Genomic DNA, 22,494 nt, shown 5'->3' on the forward strand with positions numbered 1-22,494 from the left:
GGAAAATCCCAGTCAAAAGAAAATCACCGCTTTTCATCGACGTGGGTATTGTGCGTAAATTGCAAACAATCTCCGCATTGCGAACGTCTTTGCGACTTTGGTTAAAATCGAAAATAAATATATAATGCAATAATAAGCACGCTGAAAATGCTTTTCACTATGCAAATTACATTCCTGTACAACTTAAATTCTTCTACGGAATTCTTAAAGCTTTGCGTTTCGGAGTTTGCTTTTTGCACTAATGAAGTTTTCAAGTGATTATTTATTTACAAAATCTAAATATTTCGTTAATATTTTACCGGTGACGTCTAGCCGAACGGTTCGCTGAAATTTGCGTAATTATGGAAGCGAGTGTGTGTGTGTAATTTATCTACTTCACGAATTCACCGCATTAAATTTATCAGTTTTACAAATTAATGCACGCAAACATTTTGAAATTAATACCAGGCACAACAGTGCTCCAAATTAATCAACAGAAATTTAAGATTTGAGTAAAAATATTCATAGCAGTTTAGCACCGAGAGGTTCATTCCGTGCTAATCTTTAATGCTGTTGGTCAGATTTGGATATTTGTGACTGCAAGTCGATCGTTTCCTATCAGAGTTTGCCAAACGGTTTCTCAAATTGGCAAAAATCATCCTACCTGCTGTCACAAATATCTGAATTAGATTTATGTACAATGTGTAAAAATGTATGTACGAGTCTAAATTCATAGATGTCTCTATGGGTTAGTTAATTAATCAATCAATTGCTAATTTTGTATGTTCTTCAGCCTCACGAAATTCATCGATTTATGTAATAAAAATGCTGCAATGTTTGTAATTGTCTAGGATGGCGCATTGGGGTTTACCTGTTAGGCCTTCTTGGTATATATTACTATGTAAAATAATATTTTAATTTTATTTTATTCAATCAGTCAATGTATATGTACACTCGTCATTATAGATCGCCGAGTGTACAAATAATAAACATCAAGAAATTATATGTATTTTAATACATAATTATAACATAATTTGGAACTATATGTATAATATATGACATCTATGGTCAGACATTGCAAACATCGTATACAATTCGATCAATACACATTTTTATACAACAATACTAATTTTTATACAATAAACATCCACAGAGACATCTATGGAGCGAAATTTGGCGAATCTTGAGATATAACACAATAAATCAAGATTTCAGAGGAGAAATGGGGAGGGAAAGCCAATTTTGTTGGAACCGTTTCAATGAAAATCAGAAAAATTGGCAAACTTTGATATGAAACGAACGACTTGGTTACAAACCAAGGTCTGCCCAGCAGCAAGCAGTGTGACTCGAACTTATAACCACAATGACCATAGCAAGATATGCTAATATAACCACTCTACTGGGTATAGGCTCTGATTATTAATTGATTGTCATAGCCAGCAGTTTGGCTTAATGGTAGCGTATGTATTTAGCACCACTGAGGTCGAAGGTTCGAGTCCTCGTCAAACTGCTGGTTAGGTTTGGGGGTTTTGTGACTCCAAATCGATCGTTTCTCTATCAGAGTTTGCCAATTTTATCTGATCATTGTTGAAACGGTTCCTGAAAATTGGTATTAGTTCATTTCCTGTTGTCACAAAATCTGTGTGTATAATTTATAAAAGTTATGCACAGTAATCTGAAATCTATAGACATCTCTATAATTTCGTGTTTATGATATGTATAAAAATTGTAATAATAATTGTAGACAAAAATCTAAAAATAAATAATTCATAGATGTATCTATGATTATTATTTCTGTACTGATTAATTGTTATATGCTATGTATTCTGATTGTATATGTATTATTGTATTTCTGACCGTTATCGTACACTCGTCGCATTGGAGCGATCTGTAATGACGAGTGTATATTGATTGTAACAATAAAATAATAGATACAAGATATGCTTAAAACTATTTTATTTTATTTTAACCAGCAGCATAGACTGAAATAAAATATTTAATGTGTTTTTGAATGCAGATTCTGTTGAAATACATAGCACATGTGTAATTTTTGTATTCCTTTCATTTTTAACAAATTATTATAATAAGCATTCGAGAAAAAAATAGCACTGTTCGATGAATTCGTAATTTACGTTTTTTAATATGTTCCATCATCTGGAAAAGTCTACGTTTCCGGGAAGCGTCGAACATCCGTCCCGGCTTTCCATCGGATTTTCCCTTTTATGCAGAATTTTATGAAGATCAAGCATACCTTTTTTCCTTCATACAATATTTACGACAGGATAATATATAAAAATTGACACGACTTGCTACAATCGTCGCTGAAAATTCGAAAAAAAAATCTGACAGACGTACATTTTTTAACGAGATCTATCCGTATAATAGTATGATTTTTAAAATTTTAAAATCACTTTTTTATTATTGTTATGTAACAATATTATATTATCGTTTTAATTTTGAATTTTTATTTTACACCAGTTATCATTCTAGTCGAACGAAACTAAAAGAAACATTTTCATTTAGTTTGGACTCGATAAAATTTAATATTTCCAGTGAAATGGAGTAGTGATGTTACAGGGTTAAAATAAACATGTTCGTCTCCTCTGGGCACGGTTCTTCGTGTCTCGTGCATTATTTAGCACCGATACGGTCACCGTCAATAAATCCACCATTTGTCGGCCATTTTTCCATTTTCCTCTATAAAATTCACCTTTTTTGAATACGTATACATTGGTGGAAAGTGCTGAAAATTCACCTTTTTTTCCTACATTTATATTGAGATATCAAATTAACTCTGAAATTTGAATTCAAACGAGATAAGTTCGAATGTATTTTCGGGTTTCAAATGATTTATTCAAACGGACATAAATCAACATTCAAGTTTGATTTATAACGAAAGTCTATGAAAATCTTGCAGTAATTTTCAAATAAATAAACGTGTTAAATAATCTAGGGAAAATAATGTGGGATAAAAATGGTCAAAGTGCTAAAATTGTCACACAAAGTGCTGAAATCTAATCGGAATACGGTTTGGTACAGTTTTTCCTACTTCGCTCCCTAAGATCACTTCGTTGATTAATTTTCTAGTTTGCGATTAAACAAATGACTAATGGGCTTTGCGGCTCTTATAGCTACGTAGGGTTATACATACACGATCAAAAGTTCTAAATGGGCTAAGGAATTAATGTAAATTTGAGTCGGTCTAACTATTGGGTTGGTACGTACTACTACTACCACCACTACTACTCACACTATCTATCTACTCTGGGGAAATTCCCGCAATGTTCCTAATGTTATTAAATTAATCGAATATTTCAATCGGTCTATCGGTCTTCAATTCTAGGGTGATATTATTATAATGTGTACAACTTTATCAACGCCAAATAGTGTCACACATATGTAGCTGTCTTATACATACGTTGATTTTTCCGACACAAAATCGGAGATTGAGATTTCCGTTCACGACTTTTTGGCGTCATTGGGCCTGTTAAAATATATTTAATAGTTTTGTAAAGATTTAATCGAAATCATTTAAGTGTTTCTTGAAAAATAAAAAAAATATATACATATAGTATAATAAAATCACTTACTTGTTGCACTAACTTCGGGACCTATGACCGTGTACGTCTTCTGGCTGCTCAGCAATTTATTATTTTTATCAGCTTCTGAAAATAAGAATTAAATTTTGAATTAAATATCAGTAAGCGCAGAGACATCTTTATATAAAAAATAAATTTAGTATTTAGCAAAGGCTCAAACCAAATAGTAAATACTAAAATAATTTGAAATTAAATTTAAAAACTTTTACTATTCAGTCATAGATGTCTCTGCTAAAAGCTCACGAACAATATTATAATATTTTAGGGTTTTCAACATACATATGTACATACATACATATATGATTAATATGCATATTTTTTATAAATTGCATGAAATTTAAATTTTACTAAAATTATATGAATACTAGTGTTGTACCCGATTAAATATCATCGCATGGTTTATGGCATATTAAGTTATTAAATAAAAAAAAATAAAAGAAATGTTTCGGTCCTGTGTTTTATCCGCACGCGGTCGTATTTTTTTCAAATAGCTTTTAAATATATTTAATTTAATATTCATAATTAATTATTTAAAATGAAAAAAAAAAATGATAAACTACCTATGTATGTACCTACTTACATATATACAATATAAAACACGAATAGAAAAATTAATGAATTAATTAAATAAATCTTCAATAGATGGTGCTAAATGCTCAGACTTAGCGCCGTCTATTAGCCTAGAGGTCACATTAGTAGCAAACAGTACATATAGAGGCTTTTTTTCTTTTGTTATTATATTACACAGACACACAGAATAGCGCTATTATATATACATACATATGATGATGATATAACATATTCCAAAATACTGCATTATTCAAATGAAATTAATGCTAATGGATCTACATACATACATACATGCTTGTCAATTGAAATTTACTCTACATATTGTTCGATGGAATTTCACCCATTTCTATCCACTAATCGGGCAATTACCCCGCGCATGAAAGTTCGTATAGAGGAATGTTAAATTTTTCGGAATTCCGCGAGCAGACGAAAAGCACATCTCGAACATTCGCGGAATTTCAACGTAATAATACAAATATAATTTGCAAGTTTTAAATTCTTCGCGTTGGAGTGCCCGCCTGTGAGGGGGGGGGGGGGGAAGCGTGGGCCGGTTTGTACAGTGGATTATTAAATAATTTACTCGCGCAAGTTGAGCGGTTAAATATTTACCCTTAATTTAACTCACTCAAACAATTAAGCGTATTTGTCGGTCAGACCGGAATTCATTGTGACCGGAGGGGGTCGCGGTCTCGGGCCACCCTTTTACACTGTCATTACTCGTCAGGGGCGGTCAAACTTTACTCGAAAGAATTCCAAAACACACTTCAACCCCCAGTGGATTATTAATTCAAAATTCCTCCTCCTACTTCTATGCACATACTCAAGCGCCCCACACACTTTGGAGCTGTTGATGATTACACTTATGTAATTACATTTACCGGAGGCTATTTTTCAATTGAGAGGGGACTGTTGCAAATTTTATTGATTTTTGTTGACATACCATGTGCCACAATGGCAAATTTGTGAGTAATTTAGTCGCCTAAGCGTAGGTGCTCTTGATCACTCTTGGTCTTCATTCACTGGTCAGCCGATTTTATAGCTTGGGTAACCAGTGAGGTCCCGGTGTGGTATGCTCCATACGACTGCACGCGTTTGATCTGGTCGCGCAACTAAGTCGCCCGGTGTAGCCCAGCTCTTAAGAGATTTTTTTCTAGTTGATGGGAGTGGAAGAGCGTCTGTGGCAGGTGGTCGAGGTTCTTGGAATAGTTTCGCGGAAAGATTAGAAGTTTTTAAATTCGCAACCATGCATTATATATTTGCGTTAGGGGAGGGGAGGGGGGGGGTTACTAACGTGCGTAATGATCCGGTCGCGTGCTGGCACGCTCGCCACTCTGCCACTACCCCTGGACTAATGATTCTTGTAACACGTGAGTGCCACCTCGTCCCACACCAGCTTCTTTAACCCTTATCACGCGGGCCCGTCTGCGTACGGAACGTCGGGCGCATTGCAATGAGAGGGTGCTTTTTCCGCCCACTTTCTCCCCTCCAGGGTCCCCTTTAAAATGTTGTTGATGATTTAAATTAAACGTAAAATAGGACTTATTAACCTTGCTCTCGACGAAGGCTTTAACCCTTTACACGCCAATGCGGCTAAGCCTTGAATATATGTATGTGTGTGTGTGCTACTCGCGGGCACTAACAGCCTTCGCTCCATATTAATGTACGAGTGCGGCAAATATACGGAAGCATAAAACAATAACTATTTTTTTTAATTTACGTTGAAATCATTAAAATGAAAATAAATAGAGTTAATTGCGCATACAATTTTCAATTTGATGATGACACAATAAATCGAAAAACATAAAAATACAATATTTAAATTGCTTCATACAATCATCGTATTAATATTATACTTTGTATTCACGATTAATACTACAATAGTGTTGTACCCGATGAGATATCATCGCATGGATTTTGGAATATTCAGCTATTAATTAAAAAAAAAAAATAAAAGAAATGTGTCGGTCTTGTGTTTGATCCGCACGCGGTCGTATTTCATTTTCAAATACCTTTTAAATATATTTAATTTAATATTTATATTTAATTGTTTAATGTAAATATCTACACTAAACAATTAAATACACACATACAAATAAACAATATAAAACACCTTAATTTTCAATAGATGGCGGTAAATGCTCATAGACTTATCTAGAGGAAAAATTGGTAGCAAACAGTATATATTATATATAGAAGTTTTTTCTTTTGTTATTACCAGTGAGCGGCGCTAGGATGCGCCAGCTAGAAATAAATGGGTTTCTTTTGACAATTTCTATTGTTAACCTTTTTGTTTGCTCAGTAGAGAGGAAAAAAAAGGTCAACAATAGAAATTAACAATAGGAACCCGTTTCAGCGAATTTTCGTGCCTATTTCTGGTTATTACATTGGTACATTTTGTTGGCAGTGTTTTAGGTTTGAATGGAAACGACTGTTATAGTACGGCAAGCGTTATCTCACACAGATACACAGAATAGCGTTATTATATATATGGTTTTTAATACAAATGCCACTCTGACTGAAGAAAAAGATCTTCGATCAATGCGTTTTGCCAGTGCCGATGTGAAACTTGGATATTGAACGCCAAGATGCTACACAAAGTCCAATGCACTCAAAGGAGTATGGAACGCTGTATGCTGTATGTATACTACGAAATCTCCTAGAAAAGTATCAATATGTTTTGACTTTCTCCCACCTAAGCAATTCCAAGCATTTGACTGTTCATTTTAGAATTCAACTACACACATAATAAATTAAAGTGCTGAAATTTGACTGAAACTTTAACAACTCAAAATCTCATATGTTTGCTTGAGAATGTTTATATCATCATCATCTACAGTCGCTCACCATCTACTTCTGTAAGCGTGTTGAAGATCTCTTCAACACGCTTCCACTCGTCTCTGTTTTGCACAACTCTCATCCATCTCACCCCACACATTTTCCTAATTTCGTCTACCCATCTTCCCTGCGGTCTTCCTTTTACCCTTTTGCATTCTCTCGGGTACCATTCAAGCACTTCTTTTGTCTACCTTTCGTCCATTCTTCTAACCACGTGGCCCACCCATTGCCATTTAAATCTATTTACTCCATCTACTATACCATTACCCTTGTAATACTCCTTACCCACGTGCTCCACTTCCTTATACAGCGTTATACCAATAATACAGCGTTCCATACTTATTTGAGAGAATTGGATTTTGTGTAGCATCTTGGCGTTCAATATCTAAGTTTCACATCCATACGTCATCACTGGCAAAACGCATTGATCTAAGATCTTACTTCAGGCAGAGTGGTATTTTTGATTTAACAAATATCGGTAATAAAAATTAATTATAAAAAAATTAATTATCTTTTTGAATTTTATATATAAACTTATTAATTATCTTTTTATTTTGAAGATATATAAATTATTATTTTGAATAAAAATACCAATAATTTTATTTTACTACCGCCATCTATGTTTTCTTACTACCCCCATCTATGTATAAAACTAAAGACTACACAGACGTCACCCAGATTTCAAATTTGCAAACTTCAAACGCGTCTTAAACGATATTTTATCTTTATCGAAATGGTGGAGGATCCATTTACTTATATTGATAACCAAAATGAGCAATATTTTTTTTTTTTTTTTTTTTTTTTTTTTTTTTTTTTTTTTTTTTTTTTTTTGGTGCCATCTTATCGATTCCCGATAAATCATCACCAGCGATATCGTTGCTCTTCAGATCATGTACGGGCACTACGGAATCATCACTCCGTCCCCAAAATTGTGAATTGGGCTTCTGAATCTCTCACATTCAGAACACCAATTCGTGAGGCTTTTTTCGCTTTAAGCGCCTCTGCTGGTGAGTTGTGTCCAATAGCTGCAACGCTTCTATGTTAGGGTGACGGTGCAGTCTCAACTCGTGCCTCCCAGCGCATTCTCGGATGACTTCTTTTACTTTTTTGATTTTAAGGTCCTTGTGGATCTCTTCATTTGTGACGAAGCGATATGCATCGGTGATAATCCTCAAAAACTGGTTTTGACATCTTTGCATTTTTTCGATATTGGATGGCTTACTGCATCCCCACAGTTGTATGCCATATGTCCATATTGGCTTCACGATTGCCTGGTATATCAGTTTTTTGCATTGTAGGTCTAATTTGGAGTGTCTTCCTATTAGCCAATGCATTTCTCTTTGTTTAATTCGAATCTGTTCTATTTTTTTTTTAATGTGATGCCTCCACGTAAGCCTTGAGTCAAGATGCAGTCCTAAATATTTAGCTGACAAAGCTTGTGGAACTTGGATTCCGTTTATGAAAGTCTGAGTGCTGACACTATTTCGTCGCAGTGCAAATGTGACCTGCATTGATTTTAGCTCGTTGAGTTTCATTTTCCAGTCCTTGGTCCATTTGCTGATCTTGTCCAGTGCACGCTGCAGGCGTTCAAATGCTTCCTCCTGTGACTCGCTCGATGACATAATGACTGTGTCATCTGCAAATGTTCCAATGAATGTCTCTTCGCTTGTCGGGATGTCAGCAGTGTATATCAGGTACAGTATAGGCAAAATGAGCAATATGGCAAAGTATGAAAACGATCGGATAAGAGGCAAATTTTTTTCTGAATTGTAATCGTAAGTGAAACGTAAAGGAGGTTTGTAAAAACAACATTCATTCGTCCAAATGCACTCCATCCTAATTTCATACGTCTCTTTATCTCAGCGAAAATTACATTTATATATGTATATATAAATGTATTTATAAAAATAAAATACAAGTTCATTTATAGAGGGATTATTCGTAATAGTCTATTTTATCGTGGCACGTGTATTTGGCATATTGCAAAATTCGGCGTCCGAACGCAGCGTTTCTAAACATTTGTTCCGGATATTAAGCGCCGTATTTTAAGCGATGATAACCGGAATTACACACGTCGACCGGTTTCGCCGATTTCAGCCGGAATCGTGTACAATGCTCCGGCTTACAATCGACCCCACTGACCGCAGTCGAGTTTGCCGCGATTTAATCTAGAAGGGGGTGGTTCTAGCGGGTAAGGGCTAATTATCGCAAAAGTACACGCGAATTTCGAAAATTTGACGAGCGGCCGTACCCTTAATTGAATGTTGAGACGTTATGTGTGATGAATTTTGTGAAATTTTCAGCACGTTTCAGCGTATTCAGTTTGTCACGCGAAAATGGCATGATGTATTGAGTTATACATCATTCCCGTTTCTTTGGCTGTCAGGTGCGATATTATTTTGTATTACGCAAGTGAGAAATATAATGTATCTGGATGGAGGAGATATTTTATATATTATGCTAGTGTGGGATAATGAATGGTGGGGTTATTGCGAATGGTTAATCATTCGTAATGTACGATGGCGATTCTTGGTGTTGTGTAAAGTTAAATGGATTGTGCAGCTTATCATATATTATGGCTTTATTGTGCATCGCAAAAGAATCGCCATGATTTCCCACGAGAAAATGTCGCATAGTTTTATACAATGGAAATGTAATAAATTAAATGAAAAAATGTTTCATTATAGCGAATAATAGATTGTGAATGTCAAAAGTGATTAATTCTTATTGTGAATGTACTGTCATACACGTGTATTATATTTTGTTAAATAAAAAACAATTCAATATGATCAAAGCAATCATAAAATGGAGAATATGATCAATGTAAAGAGATCCCTTTTTGATAAAAATGGATTGCTATTTAGATATCGGTATATATATATTTTTATTCCATTTTAAATTTATAAAAATAAATAATTATTACATATATTTATTTATATACATAAATATGTATATATATACCAGGAACGCCTAACAGGTAAACCCTAATGTGGCTTTTTGGCCAATTACAAATATAAACAATTTATAGAGTAATTTTACAGACCATTATAGAGGGTTCCACGACATAAAGTCCAATGATATAAGATCCAACGACAAATGTACCACGAAAGAAGATCCACCCGATGGAATTTCCAGCTGTTAAGTGATCCAGACGATAAAAAACCCAGATGATAAAACGTCCGACCGAAAATCGTCCAACCGGTTAAGAGGGCTGTACACCCGAAACCTTAATTTTGTTACCGTTCCTTTCTTCGATATATATATTGAGTGTATGTATATATTGAGTGAATCTGACAGTATATATCAAAATATATATTGAGTGAATGCGACAGTTGCGCTTCGACCAGATAAAACGTATTTTAAATTGACAAAATCGAGGTTTCGTATTCTACTATTTTCACCTCCAAAACTGGACCAATTTAAAAAAAAAAAATCATCACCGGTATGAGAAAGATACTTTCTGTGCATCTATTGGCGTATTTTTTTAAAATCGACCGTTAAATAAGCACGCTGGACCCGTTTCGTGGGTGTAAAAAAGAGGCGATTTTATAGATGTTTGGCGGCTCCTAGCTCCTATAAAAAATAATTAATCAAAAAAATAAAACGATAGATGCACCCCAATGGTGGATATCCATAGAATATTAAAAAATAATTTCTCTAGTGCCATAATTGAGGAAGGGAGAAGTATATTACGTTTGTATGGACAACGTGCTGCTGTCCAGCCCTCTTAAAGGTCAGTCACAAAAAGTCCGAAAACAATAAATTTTGAACTTAGATTTGTGCTTTTCCGCTATATAAAAAAATATATAAAGGTATGTTTATTATTATAATAGAAATCTACCAATGCAATCAAACTAATTGAAATTTACCAAATAATGAAAAATTTAAAAAGCATAAAAGTGAAGTCGATAAAATTATACCGTCTGGTTTTCATCCTAATGAAATTCAATTAACAACCTTTTATATTACAAATCAGTATATACAAGCACACAATGAAACACGAAATAAAAATTACGTTCATATAAGTGAAGCTCGGACAAAATTTCCAAAACCTCATAAAAATATATAATTTGACCTAAATTTGATAATATCCCAACGCGGACTGCACGGAAAATCATTACCGGGAGGTTTTCTGCGCGAAATGCACATTCACCAGGAATTTAATTTTTATGAAAGTGCCCTCGGGTACCCGTGGACCGTCTCTACACCACCGTAGCAAAGTCCACCTGGATCCAGGTAACCGCACCTGGATAAACCTATACCGGTTTGGCTACGTCGACCGTTTCAGCAGTGGATAAACTCTGTTCGCGCGACCCGAACAAAAGTGGTACAACGTTGTTCAGCATGTCGCCTCGGGCTTGGCGTAATTAAATGCATTCACCCCTAAAGCCTGCATCCTCATCCACCCCTTGGACGTGTTTGAGGGTCAAATTAAAATCTCGACAATGATGCAGTCTGCATCGTCGCTTTGACTACGAACCGGAAACGAACACCGTTTCAAATATGAACGCAATTACGTGCGATTCTACCTACGAACTAGAGTGGACCTTTTGGAGCTGCACTACATACATATCTACTAATAGTACATATAGTAAATTTGGCTAATTTCAGTAGAGATTATATGTATGTACATGCTAAATGCATTGGTTTAAAGTACACATTTGTATATAAGCTAGATAAGTATCTATTACCCAAATATTTTAATAATCACATAGTAAGGAATAGAGACATAAATAATTATAAAACAAGAAATAGGAATAAATTAATTATAGGTAGAGTTAAGAGGGCTGTACACCCGAAACCTCAATTTTGTTACCGTTCCTTTCTTTGATATTGTTACGTAGGGGTGGGTGGAGGATCCAAGTAAAAGGCCAACAGTCGTTTCACAGCATTTATTGATGATTTAGGAGATACACGCAGTGTCACTGCTAAGTCCAGAATGACATGATATCGCCTACGTACCGCCTTATAAGGGGTAGATCTCTCAGGACGTCTAATCTGTTTACCTACTGTATAGTCACGTATTCGGATATATATTCCCACGGTATGAGAAGTGCAATCATTGTTTAGCTTTCATGCACTTAGCTTGTCGCTAATCCCTAAAACCACTTACACCGGTCTCACGGTCTCTCAGGACGTCTAATCTGTTTACCTACTGTATAGTCACGTATTCGGATATGTATTCCCACGGTATGAGAAGTGCAATCATTGTTTCATGCACTTAGCTTGTCGCTAATCCTTAAAACCCACTTATACCAGTCGCACGGTATGCATTTAGTTAATCCGTTAACAGATATCCGTTACAGATAATCTTTGAACGGTCACAGTCTCTGGGATTCTATTCGCTTAATCCGCGGCGTACGTTACAATATATATATTGAGTGTATGTATATATTGAGTGAATGCGACAGTTGCGCTTCGACCAGATAAAACGTATTTTAAATTGACAAAATCGAGGTTTCGTATTCTCCTATTTTCTCCTCCAAAACTGGACCAATTTTTAAAAAAAATTCATCATCGGTATGAGAAAGATACTTTCTGTGCATCTATCGGCGTATTTTTTTTTAAATCGACCGTTAAATAAGCACGCTGGACTCGTTTCGTGGGTGTAAAAAAGAGGCGATTTTATAGATGTTTGGCGACTCCTAGCTCCTATAAAAAATAATTAATCAAAAAAATAAAACGACAGATGCACCCCAATGGTGGATATCCATAGCATATTAAAAAGTAATTTCTCTAGTGCCATAATTGAGGAAGGGAGACGTTATAGTACGTTTGTATGGACAAGGCGCTGCTGTCCAGCCCTCTAAAGAAAGCAAAAGCTGCAGGAGGTGTTTTCCACAGAGGTGTACAATTATATAATGCCCTTTCTGAGAGCATTATAGCTGCTAGTAACATTGGTGCTTTCTTGAGGAGTGTTAATAGATACCTCTGTGGAAGATGACGTAATTATGTATATATGACGGGCTGAAAACCAGACTGGTACAAGTGACATTTAAAAAAAAATCTGGTTTAAGTGCTAAAATATAAGTATATAAGCTAGATAAGAATCTATTACCCAAATATTTTAATAATCACATAGTAAGGAATAGAGACATACATAATTATAAAACAAGAAATAGGAATAAATTAATTATAGGTAGAGTTAAGAAAGCAAAAACTGCTTGAGGTGTTTTCCACAGAGGTGTTCAAATATACAATGTCCTTCCTGAGAGCATTAGAGTTGCTTTTGAGGTAACATTGGTGCTTTCTTGAGGGGTGTAATAGATACCTCTGTGGAAGATGACGTAATTATATATCTAAGTTTAATAAAATGCTATTATTTTAGGGTTACAATTATAGTTTTGTTATTTTGTTAACTATGTTATATTATAGTTGTTAGTTTTCGTTGTTAATTGTTAATTGTTAAATAATTCATTATCAATTTGCTATTTAATAATATATAAATAACATCATGACTTGGATTTAATATGAGATGTGTTCGGTTGTTCTTCAATTCTTTGAGTTTGTGCTTGCTTTTCAACTGCTAGACAAATGATCTTCATTTGTCTGTATTGACAAAATGGAGACAGTTACGAGCTGGCATGAGCAGATAAATAGCTCGACTAAATCCAGACTCAACGAGATGAAGTGTGGGAAATGCAATGAAATATAAACTTGCACTTTCCCAGGGCTGTAGAATTAATGTGATCGCCATTCAAGTGCTCATCTAGATATTATATTTATTTAGTTCAACTCTAACTTGAGCTCTAATATTAATCCAATATTATTTATTTGATAGTTTTGGACCACTGTGGCATTACAGGAAGAACATAATGCACCACAATAGCTTACATAAGAAAACAAAAAAGAAAGCACATTTCATTCGCATTAAATGGATCTACATATTATTCAATCTGGAATATAATATTTTATTCAGACTGCGACTACCTAATAGTGCCCTATTCTTTCCTAAAAGTTGATTTTTGGAAATTGTAATTAGATTATAAGGGCGAAAACACACTGAGTGGTACGCAGTACGTGCTTTTATGAGAAACTTTTAAACATGCTTAAAAAACGCAACACCCCTAGCGCATATAGGTGGTACACAGTCCCGCAAATCACCCCCTAGAGTGTTTTCGGTGATATTTTATCTTTGTATTTATCCCTGCTGGACAGTGATATCTTTATAATATATAACATATCTTTATAGGATGGCTTCACTTGAAGTCATTCACAAGGTTGATAGATATTTTATTGTTCTAAGCTTTGTGAATGAATTATTATGTAAGGGTTGTGCGATTGTGCCATATTTGTCTTTTATCTATTTAAATACATATGTATGTAGATGTTTATGTAACTTCTTATATATGTAATACCAGCAGTCTTGCTATGGTCAGTGTGGTTGTGAGTTCGAGTCACACTGGTTGCTGCTGGCCAGACCTTGGTTTGTAACCAGGTCGGTCGTTTCTTATCAGAGTTTGTCAATTTTTCTGATTTTCATTGAAACGATTCCTGCAAAACTGGCTTTCTCTTCTTATTTCTCTCGCGAAATCTTGAGTTATTGTGTTATTTTATTTTTATTTTATTTTACATAGATATATACCAGAAAGGCTTGACAGGAAGACCCCAATACACCTTCCTGGACAGTTAATTACAAACAATGCAGCATTTTATTATTACATAAATCACTGTATTTCCAGAAGCTGAAAAATACGAAATAAAAATTAATTAATTAATTAATTAATTACAGAATTAATCCATTGAGACATCTATGTATTTATATTGTGTACATAATTTTTACAAATTATACATACAATAAATACAGAAGATTTGTGACAGCAGGAAAGATGATTTTTTGCCAATTTTGAGGAACCGTTTCTACAATGATCAGATAAAATTGACAAACTCTGATAAGAAACGATCGATTTGGAGTCACAATCATCCCCAAATGTAACCAACGGTATGGCGGATCAAACCCACTGATAACTTAGTGCTAAACATACACGCTACCATTAAGCCATAATGCTGGCTAATATGTACATATATGTATATATCAGGTTTCGCCAGGTTTCTCTCCATAGATGTTTCTGTTGATGTTTATTGTATATAAATTCGTATTGTTACATGAAAATGTTATTGATCGTATTGTATATGATGTTTGCAATGTCTGACCATAGATGTCATGTATGGTTTAGATTTATGTAATAATTATGTATTATATATAATGGATGCGGTGCATCCGCTCTAAAATCGCCAGCCAAATTGAACGACAGATTAACGGACGGCTGCTTTAAATGCAATTCTCGTCTTCTCGAATGATGGATTGCACATCAGATGACGGGTAACCTTTCGATGTGCACAGATGCAATTATTAAAATGGTAATTATTAAAATTGAGTTGGATCTTTCAGGCAAGTTTAATAAGGCAAGATTAAACTCGCCAGAAAGATCCAACTCAATTTTAATAATTGCATCTGTGCACATCGAAAGGTTACTCGTCATCTGATGTGCAATCTATCATTCGAGAAAACGAGAATTACGTTTAAAGCTGCCGTTCGTTTATCTGGCGATTTTAGAGCGGATGCCCCACGCCCTATATAATTTGTGTCTTATTTATTTATTTAATAGTTTTGGACCATTGTAGCACTACAGGAAGAACCTAATGCGCCACAATGGCCTACATTTGAAAAATATATAAAAACAAGTAAACTGTAAATAAAGGAAAAAAGCAAAAGCAGAAAACATGGTAAAATAAAATAATAAAAAATGTAACAAAAGGAAAATAATACATCATTCAGAGAGAAAAAAAATAACAAAAGTGTAAAAATTAAAAATAAAATCCATAAATCCCATTCTTTGTTTACACTGAACAAAATTAAAATAGTATATAAAAATGTACAAAGGAGAAAGAAAAAGTAAAATAAAATAAAACAAAATATGAATAAAAAATAAAATCACAGCGAGGCCCAAATGGAAGAGAGTAGATTAAGATTCCACTCATTCATCACATTCAAATTAAGAAAGTAATGATGAGCGCAGGTTACCAGATAAATATGTTAAGATAATATCCGATAATCTACGCTCCCCAAGGTGGAAAATATCACATTCAGGGACAGCAGCAACGATTTCATTGAGAAGTCGAATAGCTCTTGGAATAGGAGCCATTCGAAAAAGAACTGTGCGAGCAGCAGGTACAACCATCAAATGATGATGTCTACCACGCACATACATAATTATTAGAGACATAAAGTCCCAACTGTTCCAGCAACAACGGGCATGACGTATTACCACGCAATAGCTGGAGAACGAAACGAATTAACGAGAAGTTTCTCCGAAGTTCAAGGGAATTATACCCAAGCATGCCCAAAAGGAAAGGAGTAGGATAGAGATATGGGTAATACCCATACTCTTTCCTATAAAGAAAACGAAGAAATGCTTTTTGCACTTTTTCTATAATTTTAATTATTTTTTTAGTCTTAATCTGTTTTGCACACTCGTCACTTCGTAGCAATCTGTTGGATGAGTGTGCATGATTAATTGATGTAATATAATAAAATATTATATAAAATAAAATTGTATCCGTTTATAGGTCAAATGTTTAGCCGAAGCTTTTGCGCCATTAAGTCAATCGAATGACCGAATGAATGTAATGCACATATAATATTTATTTAGGTGCAAACAATACTCGTGAAATTAGGGAGCTGGAGTTTGAATTAGGCAGTTAATAATTGGCTGGTGGCAGCAAAATGCGGAAGTGGCGACAATCAGTTCCGGTCGATATGGTAGAGCGCTGCCGCAGCCGCAGCGGCACGGTTGAATAATTGAGGACTGCGGTCCGCATTTCGAAACACCTGAATAAGTTAAAGCGACCCTGGCCACTCTACGCGTGTTAGTACTTTGACTGCTCGTTAGGTTTTTGACGTTGTTGTCATTGTAAATGTTAATTGAATGTGCTGTCGCTTGCACACGCCCAGTGGACGGATGATGGATTTTAATATTGGTCAAGTCCAATAAAACGAGTAAATTATGAATTTAATCGTATTAAATGTAAACTCATTAACTGTGTGAACCTGCTTTTGACAGTCAAAATCATTTTGTTTTGTGGGAAATATAATATCAATATGTTTTTGAAATTATAAATTGACATAAAAGAACATGAACATAGAACGTTACAAATCGTTCCAAAGCGAGGAGTGCACTTAAACAGATACAATACAATCAATCAATAATAAAGTTTGTATTAATTCGTATTGTAATAAGCGTTTTATACAATGCGAATTAATACAAACATCCACAACAACATCTATGGTGACATTTTTGCAGCATTTTTATAATCAAATTTGCAAATATCAAGATGCTGAATAACTTTAGATTAGCTAAAGAGATAAGAAAGGAGATGCCAATTTTACAGGAACCGTTTCAATGAAAATCAGAAAAAATTTCAAACTCTGATAAGAAACGATCAACCTGGAGTCACAAACCGTTGTCTGGACAGCAGCGGGACTCTAATGGGACTCGAACCCGTGACAACTCTGCTCGAAAGCATAATATGCTAACCACTAAGACGCGGGGATTAGACTCAAAATGGATTAGTCAAAACTGAAGTGGGGGGGGGGGGGGGTCTGAAGTCGACGATGCACAGGACGTATCACGTCGTAATTCGTAATTCCTATTTTCTAATTCGTGTATCAATTTCTTTCCGAAACCAACCGGGGGGCTGGGGTGAAGGCCCCCAGGGCGTCGGGGGCCGGGGGCCACCAGATTCTGGATTCTTTTTTGTTTCGAATACGGAATACATTTTTAGTTCCGGATACCGATCCCTGTTTCAGTTCCGATTCTCGATTTCTGTTATAGTTCCGATTCCGATTAATTATTACAATAAGTATTGTAACTTTATTTTAAATCATGTATCAAATTGTTTCCGAAACCACCCGTTGAAAACACTAGAAAAATGAGTCTGTTTGTTTAAAAATTACCATCCTAACATCTCCAAATGAGACCTGCGGAATTTCAATACCAACACCCTCAGTACCAATTTGGGAAGCCAAATTAGCATCAAGAGATGGTGTTCTCTGGTCAAAAACAGAGCTAAAAAATACAGCAAAAGCATTAGCTATCTCGGGACCGTCAAAACTTTTATTACTATATGAGAATGAACGCTCAAGGCAATCTATGTATATATGTACATAAAATTGAATGTCTGTCTGTCTGTCTCGTATAGGCTCCTAAGCCACTCAACCGATTACGATGGTACCTTCACGATTTGTTGTATGCATGTCCGGGAAGCTTACTGTGAAAAAAAATCACCCAAAAACGGGAATGAGTGGCATTGCAACGCAATAATTTCAAATATGTTCGCTGCCTGCATTTTTCCAACAAATGGGAACGGGAACGAGAACTAAAACGGGAACGGGAACGGGAATTGCATGCGTTATTGTGGCATTGCATCGCATGCCGGGTTCAGCTAGTAATTAATAAATAATTTTAAATCTGTATAGCACACTCGCCCATTAGACGAGGGTGCATGATTGATTGTATAAATAAAAATAAAATATATCGTTAACCCAACTTATCCAAGTTCGTATAGTTTTACATCCAGATATAGTTTATTCGTGAGATTTTTTCCGGGCATTTATTAAATTTGGGTCTAAGCTTGAAATAGGGGACGTGACCCAAATATTCGAGAGCCTTTATAAACTATGTACGCACGCAGTGTCGCCATTTTGAGACGACACAGAGTTGTAAACATTCGGTCTGACATGTTTGGCATGAACCGAGTGGAGGAGATTTCGCCATCGGGATCTGCCACGAAGATGTGAACGGTCAGCACAAATAAATAGATGGCAATTTCCGGCGGATATTGACGAGACAATACACCGGAGCTATCTATCGCATTTCGGGATTACGCTCGCAATATTAAATTTTCCGCTACGATTCGCGATTGCTTCGATAATATCCATTATATATTTAAATGATGTTCCGCCGAGTCGGAATAACTGTTAAACGAGTCCAAATTGGAATTATTCCGTCGTCGTTATTTTCGACGGTTTTTAAATTTCGCGATGCCTTTGGACTTTTCCCCGAGACGTTCGAAATGTTTTCGTTGTATTTATTTTTTGCTCTTTTAAATGAAAGCATGGAAATTGTGAAAAGATTTTTCATCGCCGGCGGCCACTAAAATAAAGAAAAATGCAAATTTGTTTGATAGAATTCGGTTTCAATTAAGAATGCCCGCTCATTGATTTTTCGATGATAAAAATGTATCTGAAGAATTTTTATATTAAATTGATGGTATTTTTTTTATCATTTATTCACTTTTACTACAATATTTAAGCCATTTATTCAACAGATTTTTCTTTAATACTTGGAACATAGTATATTATGATCATATATCAGCATTACCATGAGCAGTATGGCTCAATGGTAGTGTGTATGTTTAGCACCAAGTGATCTATCCACCATACTGCTGGTTAGATTTGAGGGTATTCGTGACTCCAAATCGATCGTTTCTTATCAGAGTTTGCCAATTTTATCTGATCAATGTTGAAACGGTTCCTCAAAATTGGCAAAAATCTTCTGTATTTATTGTGTGTATAATTTGTAAAAATTATGTACAAAATCTAAATCCATAGATGTCTCAATAGATTAATTATGTAATTAATTAATTAATTCATTGTTATTTCATGTTCTTCAGTTTCTGGAAATACAGTGATTTATGTAATAATAAAATGCTGCATTGTTTATAATTAATTGTCCAGGAAGGCAAATTGGGGTCTTCCTGTCAAGCCTTCCTGGTATATATATATTTGTAAAAATAAAATATATAATATCGCTATTCTGTATGTGTGTCTGTCTGTTGGAGATAACGATCACCGTACTATACTAGTCGTTTCGATTCGACATACATACGTATGTACGTCACAGCTGCCACAACGTATATGAAGATACAATAATAATAAAAAAAACTTCTATATATACTATTTGCTACAAATGTTTCCTCTTGGTAGAGAATTTACTGCCAGGTATTGAAAATTTATTTAATTAATTAATTAATTTTTCTATTGGTGTTTTATATTGTTTACATGTAAGTAGGTAGGTAGTTTTTACCTTTTTTCTTATTAAACAATTAAATATAAATATTAAATTAAATATACATATATATTTAAAAGGTATTTTAAAAACATTACACGACATGCGGATTGAACCGACACACACACACATATATACATATATATATATATATATATATATATATATATATATATATTTTTTTTTTTTATTTATTTTTTTATTTATTTATTATTTAATAACTTAATACGCCGACACCCATGCTATGTTAATGATATGTTATTGGGTACAACTCTAGTTACATATATATGAAGTAAAACAATAATTAATTGTTTTTAATATTTATACAACCTACAAATTTACAGTGTTTAATTCAGAAGCACCAAATTAAGTTTGTTATTTCATTATATGTACTTGAGATTACAAAATTTTCTTAATATATTTGAGTTTTTAATTATTTTTTAAATTTTCGTCTTCGATATCGACGCCAGGCAATTCGAATATCTACAGTGTATTTACATAGATTTGTTTGTATACTATAAAAATCTACAGTTTTCAAATTGTTGGAACTATAAATTAGATCATCAATTACATAATTTTCTGTAAAAGTTCCATGTTTAATTTTTATTTTCATATTTTATACACTTGAGTTAATTCAGATGATTTTGTCATAGAACATTTGATTGATTCTGTAATTAAAAATTTAATATTCGGTGCTACATTTAATATATTATAAATATGTACATAGATATATAGATATTATATTTTGAAAGAGCTTTCATCTAAAACATCTCTATATTTCGCTTTATTGATTTCCAATATTGAGCTTTGATTTTGTGTTCGCGTTCGCTCCTATAAATGGCCCATTGTGTGTAGTGTTCGTTATTGTCCTCTTTATCTGAGCAATTTTATCGGCTCAATAGTAATTCAATGTATTGTTAATACGTTTGTCAAATTGGAAATCGTATTTTATATAAGCGCACGCACTATCGGTTGAGTTAGGTTAGGTTTTTCACGGAACTAAACGGCGAAATTGTTTAGTTGTGGCTTTTCGCTCTAAAATTAATGTACCGATCAATCAAACTAAAAGTGCGGTTAATGTTTAATGTCGAATTATTTATTCGACTGAGTACCCTTCTCTGAATAATGTATTCTAGAAGCGTTTGAAATGGTGAAAATTTCGTTGAAAACGTCAAAAGCGATTGTCGCAACAGGAAAGTTGCCTTCGTCGAATATCACCTGTCAGAATTGCACGAATATTACATGACGTTTGACTTCACTCGGATGCACGAATGTCTCGGAGAGGTTTGGGGGTTGAAATGAGAGGGTTTTCTCGGGTCGGTTTTCATTATTCACGTTTTCGTTTCTCGTAAGTCTCGCAAACCCGGAAATTAAAGTGCGATATTGCCTTTCTGCAGCCTCTAAGACATTAATAAGTTTCGCAGTTTGCCAGGCGCATAGCGTGCAAATATAAACACTCCGACAGAAGTGAGCTGGGGTGGTTATGAAGGGGTGAACTTGGAGGTGGGCACGGGCCTAAACTCACCCCCTACAGTTTTCAGTTCAAACAGCTTATCCTGTATTGAAATTTTAATATGCATGAGTGATAAGGTTTTTTCATTTGTGTGGGATTAAGACGATTTGTAAGAGCAGCTGTCACACGCAGTGGCATTTAAATTTGAGTATTTAAATTTTGCGGGACAAGTTTGCATGTCGGCTTAAATCAAACGAAGGGGAAATGTTTTACGGTCGGTATCCGCAATGCACATCAGGTGTAAATTCGAGGATAAACATGCAAAATACGGCTTTTGCACCACCGAAGAACCCCTACCCAGTGCAACTAGGAAGGTTTATGGGGCGCTAGAGTGCACCGATCTAAATCGCGTGAAAAGAATGCGGAAAACTGCATGCAGAAACATAATGCAGAAGGAATTAACCAATCTCATACGATCTATGCGCTTTTGCATGTAATGAAAATTTACAAGCCTTTTTTTGTATTTGAAATTTATGAATGTTCATACATATGTAAGTATTTTTCCTACTCTAGAAATCTATTGTTTTTCATTTAGAGACACCAAATTTGATTTAATGTCTCGTGTTACTCTAACTTGGAACACAAACTACAAATTTACGTATTACATATGCAGATCTGATACGTTCAGAAGAATTCAGCCATCTTCCTCAATTATACATATATATAATCAGCAGCGTAGAATAATGCTTAGTATATTATGCTTTCAAAAAGAGTGGTCAAGGTTCTATTCCCACTAGTAGCTGTTGGCCAGACCTTGGTTTTAGACTCCAGGTTGATCGTTTCCTTTCAGAGTTTGCTAATTTTTCCGATTTTCATTGAAACTATTCCTGTAAATTGGCAATTCCTTTCCAATCTATCTTGTAAATCTGAAGTTATTCAGCGTCTTGAAGTTTGCTAATTTCTATAATAAAATTCTACAAAAATTTCT

At 34.6% G+C, this 22,494-nt stretch overlaps 2 protein-coding genes across 2 annotated transcripts in view; one reads left to right on the forward strand and one right to left on the reverse strand.

Moving 5' to 3' along the window:
* Positions 1 to 22,494, forward strand: part of LOC143910435 (uncharacterized) — a 448,390-nt gene that overhangs the window by 212,624 nt on the left and 213,272 nt on the right. The gene's annotated exons all lie outside the window — the stretch shown is intronic.
* Sol1 (CUB domain-containing protein Sol1) overlaps positions 1 to 22,494 on the reverse strand; it is a 262,612-nt gene that overhangs the window by 45,233 nt on the left and 194,885 nt on the right. Inside the window, exon 8 of the mRNA XM_077428791.1 lies at positions 3,570 to 3,644. Coding sequence (XP_077284917.1) covers positions 3,570 to 3,644 — 75 coding nt within the window. The remainder of the gene's footprint in view (positions 1 to 3,569; positions 3,645 to 22,494) is intronic.

The sequence above is a fragment of the Arctopsyche grandis genome, chromosome 4 (genome assembly GCF_051622035.1).
Source record: "Arctopsyche grandis isolate Sample6627 chromosome 4, ASM5162203v2, whole genome shotgun sequence".
NCBI classification, from domain to species: Eukaryota; Metazoa; Arthropoda; class Insecta; order Trichoptera; family Hydropsychidae; genus Arctopsyche; species Arctopsyche grandis.